This window comes from Pinus tabuliformis, chromosome 2_2, assembly GCF_031772625.1.
Source record: "Pinus tabuliformis cultivar Carrire ecotype Pingquan chromosome 2_2, CPIR1, whole genome shotgun sequence".
Classification (NCBI taxonomy): Eukaryota; Viridiplantae; Streptophyta; class Pinopsida; order Pinales; family Pinaceae; genus Pinus; species Pinus tabuliformis.
The window spans coordinates 1,143,842,974-1,143,854,408 of NC_142300.1; the positions used below are offsets into that span (position 1 = coordinate 1,143,842,974).

The following is an 11,435-nucleotide window of genomic DNA, read 5'->3' on the forward strand; positions in this document are numbered from 1 at the left end:
GAGTCTTGGAATCTTCCATTTTAGGAATGAGCACTATGAAGGTCGTATTTAGGGAAGGTAGAACCCAGTGCATCGTTCGAGATTCATCCACGAGCTCCCAAACTTCTGCTTTGATGTGTTCCCAGAAACCATGAAAGAAGTTGTTTGTGAAGCCGTCAGGACCGGGTGCCTTACCATCCTTGAGCTGAGCCATTGCGACCTCCACTTCCGGCATGGAGATAGGCTGGAGAAGCCTATTGTTGTGATCCTCATTAATAATTTTAGGAATGTGATACACTATGTCTTGTATGGCTTGATTTCTGCTACCCGGCGGTTCTCTAAGAGTGTCTTGAAAGTAATCTTGGAATTCCTGTACGATGTCTTCATGCTTCTCCAGGCGCTCCCCTTGTTGATTGTTGATGAATGCAATGTTATTATGCATTCTCCTTTGAATGATTGACTTATGAAAGAACTTAGTATTTTTCTCCCTGTCCTTGAGCCATATGATCCTAGATTTTTGTCGTTAGAGAGTCTCTTCTTGCTACCTGTTCGTTTCAATCTGATTAAGGAGTACCTGCTCTTGTTGAGCGTAATCCTCCGTTCGACCCTCTGATATGATGCATTTTTGTAGCTTGTTCATTTGCTGCTCCAGCGCTTTCCTTTGGTCGAATATGTTGCCAAACTGAGTGCGATTCCAAGTTTTCAGCACTTGCTTAAGGTATTTTAACTTTTGTTGAAATTCAAACATCTTGGCTCCTGAAGGGGGAGTGAAGGATTTCCAGGCAGCTATTACTACATCTTTGAAGTTGGGATGAGAGAACCAGAAGGATTCGAATCGGAAGGGTCTGTTACTCTTTGACTCTGGACGCGACCACTGAAGCATTATAGGCCAGTGGTCTAAGCCTGCTTGTGGTAAAATGGAAGCATGGAAATCTCCGCCCAGATGGATGGCATTGTCTGACAGGAGGAAGCGATCAAGTCTAGAAGGTATGTGCTGAGAACCTCTTCGTTTGTTGGTCCATGTGAACATACCGTTCGAGGTCTGAAGATCCATGAGCTGATTCCTAGATATGAAGTCTTTGAAGCCAATACTGTCCCCTTCCAGTCTTGCTCTACCTCCAGATTTTTCCTCCAACGTTGTAATTATGTTGAAGTCGCCACCACATATCCATAGGGGATGGCATTGGCTAGAGCTGGGCGCTGAGAGAGTATTCAGCAGATCCAACTTTTTTTGAAGATCTTGAGGAAAATACACATTAGTGAGAAGTCCATGGATATTGGTGCCAGTGAGGTGGAAATTGGTTTGAATGAAGAAGTGAGAGGCGTGGAAATCTTGAAGCGAGAGAAGTTGAGGATTCCATAAGATTGGCAGCCCTCCAGAAGCGCCTGATGCATCCACAGAGACAGAACGACAGCCTGTCCAGACTTTATTTGTAATTTTCTCCAATAAAGTGCTATTTCTTTTGGTTTCTTGTAGAAAGACTAATGTAGGCTTTTCTTGCTAAATCATGTTTTTTAACATACTATGTTTTGCAGGGTTGTTTAGCCCTCGCACATTCCAAGAGATTAGCTTCATGAGGAACCATGGGGAAGAGCTTTAAAGAACTTGTTCAGCTTGGGCAATTCTCCAGAATCCACCAACATTTCTCCAATAATGATAGTCCTTTGCAGATCTGTTTTGTGCCATCGTTTTTCGTGTCTTTCAAAAAAAAATTGCCATCCCAAGGACTACCTACCTGAATGCCAAGGTATTTGTTTTGTTGTGCTTTGATCAGAACTCCTTCTAGTCTATCGATTTCCCTTGGGGTAATATCACTGAAATCTTTCTGTCAACATGCTCCTTCCAGTTTGAGTAGATCCAGACCTCCTATATCTTCACTTTCGGGGCCCTCCTCCATGAATGATAGTTTGTCCTGGTCCTCCTCATCCCTTTGAGTAATGTTCTGGGCTAGAGAAGCATCGAGATCCATGGTTGAAGAAGGTATGGCTGGATCTGAGGCGAGATGTTTATTAGTAGAGGTTGAGGCGGGAGTGCTGAATTGAGCGGACTTAAAGGGTGGAGCTGAGGGATTGGGGGGAGGCACAGGGGAGGAAGAGGACGGATTTGGAGGCGGGATGAGAGCATGGTCCTCCATGAAGCTTGGAGAGGACAAGATTCCAAAGCTATTCTGAGTTTCTAGCTTCTTGGGATTTGCAGGAGAAGCTAGAGGTTTATTGGTTTGCTTTGTGCGACTAGGAACTTTCGTGAATCCTTCAGTGTCTTTGTTGGTTTCAGAAGCGGAAGCTTTCGACTGAAGATTCAGAGGGCAATCCCTGAAAAGATGGCCATGCTCATGGCACTTTCTGCAGCGAAAAGGAATGTTCTCGTAGTCTAATTTTTGTACCCATTCATAATCATCATGAAATAAACTTACCGAATCTGTGAGTTCTTTGGTTAGATGCATGTGTACACAGATCTTGGCATAGGATGTGTATCTTCGGTATTTGGTCTCCTCAGCGACTTTGATGAAAGCTCGTAGGTTGTTCCCAATGTCCTTTAAAGTCTCCTCGTTCCAATATTCCACTGGAAGAGAATACAAGTGTATCCATACTGGAGCCCAGGTGAAGTCCTCTTTGTCTCGATCGAACCTCGCTTTCCATTGTCGGAGATATAGGCCTGCAGAGTTGAAGAAATACGGACCTCCTTCGAAGATGCGACTTTTGTCTTCCAAGCAGGTGAAGATAGCAGTGAAAAAACCTTTAGGGCTTAGCTGCAGGGAGACTTGACCCTTAGGCTTCCATTTGGAGGCTATCTATCCATACAAGGCCTTTTCAGTTGGCCAGAATCCGTGGAACTTGCCTATGAGTGCATGATCACTCATGTATTGGATTTGGGCGTTAATACGACCACTGGGAAGATCTATTTTTATTCTCTCTGCAGATCTGGGGATGCATGTTGCAGAGAACGTTTTTGGCAGTGACGTTGAGCAGATCTGGTTTGTTCCTTTGTCTGTGTCTGCTGTCTGACCTGCAACAGCATTTCCATTGTTGTCCGTAACCGGATCTGAATGAGGGCCGTCAGTTGGGTCAGGGCCTTGACCGACTGAAACTTTTGCGTTTACGGGCTTGTCAGGAGAGGGATCTGAAGAGCGAGGGGGGGGCAGAGCCCACCCCTCCTGACTACAGGGCCATGTGGTGGAGATCAGTGGCGTCGAAGGCTGGAGAAGCTGAGGGTGCAAGGGAAAGGGGCAATGGGATTATGCGAAAACCCTAGCAGCGGAAGCATCACCAAGGTTACAGAGCGGTAGTCGATAAAAAACTATCTAATGGTATTTTTAAATAATACCTTATTGTAATATATTTAGTTATTTTCCATACAATAATACATTTATAAATTTACAATATTTAGTTATTTTCCATACAATAATAACTTTATAAATTTACAAATTTACAATTGAAATAAAAGCTTTACCATTAAAATGGCAAGCTTTCTTTTATGAAATTATATATTCAAACTCAATTCAAAATGAATAGAGTACACTCATTAAACTTATTACAATTAAATAATTACCAAATTTTTTCAACACAACACTAATTTAATTACCACATAGCTTTAACTTTGAATATAAAGCTATATTTGACAAATTTTAAATTCATTTTAATTTGAACTTTGCTTTAATTCTAATTAATGCATGTCACTCAATAACACATCATGGATACTTTCCAACCTTCTTTTGAGACATGTATTAAATGATGATGATGATGATGATGATGATGGTTAACGTCCACTGAGACCAAATTGGTCTATCGGAACTATAATTTTCTTAATTTTTACTTGTCTGGCTCCTCGTCTTTCTTGGCGAGATTGGTGTTGTAGCTTTCTTTCTTTTCTCTACGGTCTTCCAACTTCCTTTGTCTTGCATCTCCTTCATCTCTTCTGGTTCTTGGGACATTGGTGTCTTAGCTTCGCGATCTATAGTCGGAGAAGTTTGGTTTAGGAGATCTGCTTTGCTGTTAAATGAAGATTTATTTTCTGCGGTATTCAGATCCTCATAACTGTTGATTTGTTGGGGCGGGCTTTCTCCTTGCTTGCTTTGAGAGTTGTTTCCTTCTTCCTTGATTTCTTGTGACTCAGAATATTCTTCTTTGATGACAGTGTAGTGTTCTTTTTGTGCTCCTTCCCACCATGTAGATCTGTGGTGGTTTTTTCTAGCAAAATTTTTCTCAGAGGCTTTTGGGCAGTTTTTGGCTAGATGCCCCGTCTCAAAGCACGATCGACATCTGAAGAGGACACTTTCATAATCAAGCCTCTGGTTCCACACATAGTCTTTACTTGTTAGGTTTATTTCAGCTGGGAATCCGGCGCTGAAATCCATTTCCACACAGATGCATGCATAGGTGGTTCTGGCATATTCCTCTGTTTCTGGGCACCTGCAGTAAAATTTCCCAATTGCATTTCCGATGGCTTTTAGCGAGGAGAGATTCCAGAGATGCAAGGGTAGGCTTGGCAATCTCACCCAAACTGGTGCTGAGGTTATCACTGCTGTAGAGGGATCGAATGATGGGTTCCATGGCTTCATGAATAGGCCTGATTTTTCCCAAAACCAAGGGCCGGAATCTAGAATACATTGTCTGCTTTCAGGATTTTCAAAATCTACTATAAAGAAACCTCTAGCACAAGGGTAGATATTAATTTCATCAGAAATGATAGGCTTCCATACCTCCGAGATCCAATTGTGGAGTGCTATCAGCCGCGGCCAAAAACCATTGAACCGGCAAATTAGGGCACTTTCGGAGAACTTCAAAGCTTCATCGAGTGAGTCCTGGACCACTTGGATAGTGGGAGCTGGGGCTTCACTCACAATATGCGCAGGAGATTGCCCTCCAGAGACGGATGAGCCACCAGTTATTTTTGCGAAGCTCGGAGCCATATTTTACGTAGATCGAAAGCCAAACCACAGATCTGAGAATGCTGGAACAGCAGCAAATATTTGAACGCAGACCCTAAGAATGCTGGAGCAGCAGCTGTGTCCTCCACACATTACTCGTCCTCCACACGTTCCGCTACCTCCAAAAGATTGCGAACATCCACGGGATCGTATGGTGAATACTGCGAGATCCGCGAAAACCAGAAGATACTGCGAGATACTAAGAGAGATCTGCGAATACCCACAAGAGATCTGCGAATACCTATGGTGAATACTGCGAGATCTGTGAAAACCGTATGGTGAATACCCAGAAAACCAAAAGATACTGCGAGATACTAAGATCTACGAGAAGAGATCTACGGATACCCAGAAGAGATCTTCGAATACAGCATCTTCGCAGATGAGAAGAGATCTGCGAATAGACGAGAAGAGATCGGAAGGTTTCAAAAGAGATCTGCTGACGTTAAACTTGGAAATAACACTTACCATAATAATATATTATACTGAAGATCTTTATATATATATCTTTATATATCTAGAGAAGGAATCTGTTTTTTTGTGATCTGATATGGATTTATATCATCCTATTGGTTTGCATGTCAAAATCTGGGTACTTATAGATCTTATATTTTCATGTTCCCTCTACATGAGTCTACTGGTTGTCACCAGCTATCTGACAAATGTTGTATATATCAAAATTATCTATGAATATAACTCAGCTTTTTTTCCTTACTAAAAAAAATATTGACAAATGATGTTTGTTGAGAGATTTTCTCAATAATAATCTTATAGTTTGATATTTATTGATATCATATACACAATGAATAAATAAATATAACAATATAATAAAAAAATAATTGTAAATTTGTTAGAAAACCTGCACAGATGAATCTATCTAGTAAAGGTTGAACACACAGCTTTGCAGAGCAAAAACACTAAAAGAAAATCGGAAGAAGAAAAGAATAATTCAATAGAAAATTATGTTACAATGCTCATGATATAGCATTACTGGGTGAAGATCCCAAGGTAATGACTATAGTGGTGATCAATGAGAAGACTCAACACCTACAACAAGTTCCGGAGATAACTAGTCAGTTGCGGAGTTAAAGAAGGAGCAAATCAAGGAGTAAATCAAGGAGTAAATCATGCAAAAGGAATTTTGCATGCAATCCCATGCTCTAACTAAAAGTCCGCATGTAGATGTGTAGTAGTTCCAACATGCAAAAGGAATCTTGCATGCAGTCACATGCTCTAACTAAGAGTCTACATGTAGGTGTGTAGTAGTTCCAACACCCCCCCTGAACACCACTATGGGGAAAAATAGAAAATGGGCCCTGGAAACTAAGGCCAAAGGTCACCCAAAATACAGTGCAACTTGTACTAAAATTGAGGAAAGAGGGAAAACCTCGTGGGAAAAACCCCCCCTCAAAATACAATGTAATCAAAAGAGAAGAGGAAGAAAAATACAGTTGCTAAGCAATCGTGTCCTTCACTCCAAGACGATCACGCAAAGAGCGAAACTTTTGCTCAGTGAATGTCTTGGTGAAGATGTCTGCAGTCTGTTCTGCTGAAGGACAGAACTGCAAATCAATGACCCGATCATGTACTAAGTCTCTGATGTAGTGCATATGGATCTCTATGTGCTTCGTCCGCTGCCGCTGTACTGGATCCCTGCAAAATTTGAGAGTGCTCTGGTTGTCACACCAGATGACAATGGGCTTGTGGAACTGGACGCCCAACTCAGTAAGGAAGTGTTGTAGCCACAGAGCCTGAATGGTGATGTTTACTACTCCTCGGTACTCAGCCTCAACTGAAGAGAGAGCAATAGCAGCTTGCTTCTTGCTCGACCAACAGATAGGGCCAGATCCTAAACTGAGTGAATATCCGGAGGTGGACTTGCGATCAATGTTGTCTCCCGCCCAATCAGAATCTGTGAAGCCAAGGAGATTCAATGCAGTGCCTGCTACATATTGAATCCCGAAGGTGATGGTGCCCTGCACATATCGGAGGATGCACTTGGCAGCATTCCAGTGTAGCTCATGCAGCTCCTGCATGTATCTGGAAACTGCCCCTACTGCGTATGAGAGATCTGGTCTGGAGTGGGTGAGGTACAATAAGCTCCCAGTAGCTGTCGGTAGAGAGTGTTGTCAACTAATGGAGTGTCACCTCCATCCTCAAGGCGGACCCCAGACAGAAAAGGAGTCGGTGCTGGCTTGCAGTCAGTCATGCAAAATCTCTCGAGGAGATCCTGTGCATACTTAGCCTGAGAGAGTTTGATGCCTGGGGCATTCTGGCTGATCTCAAGACCAAGAAAGAAGTGTAATGGACCCATGTCCGTCATCAAGAACCTATCATGCAAGGCCCTCTTGACTGTAGCAATGGCTGAAGCCGAGCTGCCAGTGATTAGGAGATCATCTACATAGAAAACTAAGATAAGAAGAGAATCATGTGTCCTAAGCATGTAAACATTCGGATCAGACTTACATCTTTCAAAGTTTTGTGATAAGAGAAAAGAATCCATCTTCGCGTACCAAGCTCTCGGGGCTTGCTTAAGGCCGTAGAGAGATTTCTTCAGTCTGCAGACCAAAGATGAATCCTGAATGAAACCATGTGGCTACTCCATGTAGATCTCCTCAGATAGGTCTCCGTGAAGAAAGGCATTCTTCACATCCATCTCATGTACTTCCCACCGCTGGGCAGCTGCAATGGCAAGTGTAAGGCGTATGGAATCCATCTTTGCTACTGGAGAAAAGGTCTCGTCATAATCAATGCCATGCACTTGTTGGAAGCCTTTGGCTACTAGCCTTGCTTTCCGTCTGGTGATTTGCCCATCTGCAGCACTCTTGGTCTTGTAGACCCATTTGCATCGAACAAGTTTCCTTCCTGAAGGAAGGGGGACCAGATCCCAAGTCTGGTTCTCGAGGAGGGAGTTATACTCCTCCTCCATGGCGGACTCCCAAGATGGATGCCCAACAGCCTCAGCATAAGACTGTGGATCAGAAGACTGAACCAAATGACAATGCCAGGAGGGCGATGGTTCAGTGGCAGTGAGGACAAGAGGAGGCTCAATAAACTCTGAGCTAGTACTTTGTAGATCAGAATTATCCCCCACAAGACCATTTCTAGTAGCTGGTTGGTCTTGTGCATATATCTCACGTAAGCTCCTTGTTCTCTGATTTATGATAGGGGAATATGATTCACTGCTAGAAGCCCGATCTGGGCTTGGATGTGGATCATCATTTGCATGCACTAGATTTGTATCTGAAGACTCTGTCTTTGCATCTGCATGCTCTTCCTCGGCATCTGCATGATCTGTATCGGCATCTGAATGCACTGAGTCATCATCTCGGACATGAGGTAGATAAAAAGTGTCTGCATACGGCGCTTGAGGTGCATGCGAGAGACTTTCCTCAAATTTGACACTTCGCTCAATGATGAGCTTGTCTGTAGAGGGAATCAGGAGTCAATATCCCTTCACACCATCAGGGTGTCCAACAAATATGCACTCAATGCTCTGTGGATCAAGAGCTTTCCTCTTTTCAGAGGGGATTCGAGCCCATGCTCGAGAGCCAAAAACACAGAGGTGAGTGACCTCTGGTTTAGTGCCGCTCCAAGCCTCAAAGGGGGTCTAGTCCTTGACAGACCTATGAGGAGATCTGTTCTGGATGTAGTTAGCACAATTAAGTGCTTCTACCCAAAGCTTATGAGGCAGTGACTTGGCATGCAACATGCATGAAGCCATCTCTTTGAGAGATCGATTCTTTCTCTCAGCAACTCCATTCTGCTGCAGAGTATATGGAACTGTATACTGCAACTGTATGCCGGACTGAAGGCAAAGGTTTTGAAGTGCTGTGTTAACATATTCCCCCCCATTGTCTGTACGGAGGGCTTTGATCTTTCTCTCTGACTGTGTCTCAACTAGTGCTTTGAAATCTTCAAAGTGCTCAAAAACTTCAGATTTGTTCCTGAGAAGATACACCCAAGTATACCGTGAGAAATCATCAATAAATGTAAGCACATACCTTGCTTTGTTGATGGAAGGATGAGGAAAAGGCCCCATAAGATCACTATGGATTAGATCCAGAGGAGAGGATGCCCTGTGAGTCTTGCTGGTGTCAAACTTTTCTCTGGGATGTTTGCCAAGAACACACCCTTCACAAACTCCTTTGGAGAAATTGATATTTGGCAAGCCTTCCACCATCTCATTCTTGCTTAGCTGATGCATATACCTGTAATTTAAGTGACCAAACCTCTCGTGCCAAAGCCTACCACTATCATCAGCATGTGTAAGCAATAAGGAGGATTCAGATTCAATAAATTCAGAAAATGTATACAGTCTGGCTCCATTGTTTACCTCACCAGTTGCAATTTTGGCATTGCTATGTAGATCATATATGTTCACTGCATCTGGAGTGAATTCCACTCTCTTTCCGGTGCCGGAATGGGTGATCTGATAAACTGAAAGCAGGTTTACTGAAAGTTTTGGAACATGAAGCACATCTTCAAAGCTTCCGTGTAAAAGTTTCACTCTACCTTTTCCGGTGACCTCAATAGGTGAGTCATCTCCCATGAGGATGGGAGGTCCTTTGCATGCATCCAAAGAGGAATAGACTTCCTTTGCAGCAGCCATATGATGTGATGCACCAGAATCTATAATCCATGCATCAGGAGAAGAATTAATTGCAACTAAAGCATAAAAATTGTTACCTTTCCCGTGTGGCGGATCCTCAGTTTTCTTCTTGGCGCCCTGAGGAATGTGGTCCCCAAGGTTGTGCTTCTGAAGGATTTCTGCCATTTGGTCATTTTGTTTCTTCATGCAAGAGGATTCTGGATGGAATCCTCTTTGACAGTAGGTGCATCTGTTTCCTTTCTTCCCTTTCTCATTTCTTGAGCCGGAGGAGTCATTGAAGGGCTTGGTGTACCCTTCCTTCTTTGGATGGGAATGTGCTTTTCCTTTGTCTTTTTGCTGCTGATTTTTGTGATTTGAATCATATCTGTGATTTTTATTGTGGCTGCCATCATGCACGGCAAGTGCATGTGCTTTTGGAGATTTGATTTTCCCCATGCCAATGAGTTTATCTTGCTCAAAAATAAGGGACTCCATAAATTCTTTGAGAGAAGGCATAGTGTAGGATTTACCTGTTGCGAGCCTTACTGAATGAAATGTAGACACAAAGATGGAGTATTCCGGTCTGAGCTTTGACATAATAGAGAGAACTCGGCGACTCTCCTCCTTGGATTTGTGAATTCCACAACCCTTGAGTTGCAGCAATATATCATTATATTTGGTGAAGAAGTCTTGAACTCTGTCATAGTTTGAGCAGATGTCCTTTCATCTCATCCTGTTTCTCGTAGAGATCTTCAACCTTTTTCCAAATCTCATTGGGAGTATTGCAGGTAGATAGATGAAACTGCAACTCTGGAGAGATGCACATGCATATTGATCCGTGGGCCTCATCCATACGGTTGAGGTACTTGGATTTCTCTATGGCTGAAGTGGGTTCCACTTTTGTAGCTATGGTAATCATGTACAACCCTTTATGACGAAGGTATCGAGCCATTTGGTCCTTCCATTCATGATAGTTGTACGGTGTTAGGATCGATGCTTTGGGAAACTCCATTTTTCTGTCAATCTTCGATCTCCAAGCCATAATACTTGCAAAATAAAGTACTCGTGCGCCTTTTATCTAGCAACCTGTGGGCTCTGATACCATGTAAATGTGTTAGAAAACCTGCACAGATGAATCTAGCTAGTAAAGGTTGAACACACAGCTTTGCAGAGCAAAAACACTAAAAGAAAATCGGAAGAAGAAAAGAATGATTCAATAGAAAATTATGTTACAATGCTCATGATATAGCATTACTGGGTGAAGATCCCAAGGTAATGACTATAGTGGTGATCAATGAGAAGACTCAACACCTACAACAAGTTCTGGAGATAACTAGTCAGTTGCGGAGTTAAAGAAGGAGCAAATCAAGGAGTAAATCATGCAAAATGAATTTTGCATGCAATCCCATGCTCTAACTAAAAGTCCGCATGTAGATGTGTAGTAGTTCCAACATGCAAAAGGAATCTTGCATGCAGTCACATGCTCTAACTAAGAGCCTACATGTAGGTGTGTAGTAGTTCCAACAATAATCTGTGTATGTGTCTTTCTCTAATTTCTTTCTGGATATCAAAGCTGGTAGCTCTGGGTGAACTCCTTATCAGAGGGCCAAGGAAAAATGTAAGAGCAGTGGGAGGTTGATTCGTACAGTGTGGTAATCTCTAGTGTGCAACTGCATGTCTGTTTTGTTTTTTTTTTTTTCTCTTCTTTTGTACATCGAAGTCCATCAAATCTTGTTGATCTGAGTGTTGTAAAAAGTGCAGCAATAGACATGGCGACTTAGAGTAAGATAGATGCTTGAAATTTCCAGTGTTCCGATAGTCATGTTGGGATTTTTGAATGTGATCTGGAACATTTAGTGTCACATTCATCTGTGATTCCAAGCGTTCTGTGGATTTGAGTGCATTGAATAGATGTAGGGCTTGTACACATGTGGTTCCAC

The 11,435-nt window shown here is 42.6% G+C and overlaps 1 protein-coding gene across 1 annotated transcript; it reads right to left on the reverse strand.

Moving 5' to 3' along the window:
- Positions 1-520: 520 nt before the first annotated feature.
- On the reverse strand, positions 521-5,375 carry LOC149197443 (uncharacterized). Its single transcript, XM_089408692.1, has 5 exons — positions 5,253-5,375; positions 4,915-5,117; positions 2,926-2,986; positions 1,844-2,771; positions 521-1,365 (listed from the first exon to the last, which is right to left on the reverse strand). The coding sequence occupies exons 1-5, from the start codon at positions 5,373-5,375 to the stop codon at positions 521-523; spliced, it is 2,160 nt and encodes a 719-aa protein (XP_089264818.1).
- Positions 5,376-11,435: the final 6,060 nt, after the last annotated feature.

Coding starts and splice junctions, on each gene's coding strand:
- LOC149197443 (XM_089408692.1), bottom strand. CDS start 5,375: ATGGTAAGTGTTATTTCCAAGTTTAACGTCAGCAGATCTCTTTTGAAA. Junction 5,118..5,252: donor TATTCGAAGATCTCTTCTGG/GTATCCGTAGAT, acceptor GGGTATTCGCAG/ATCTCTCTTAGTATCTCGCA. Junction 2,987..4,914: donor CCAGCATTCTCAGATCTGTG/GTTTGGCTTTCG, acceptor ATGCTGTTGCAG/GTCAGACAGCAGACACAGAC.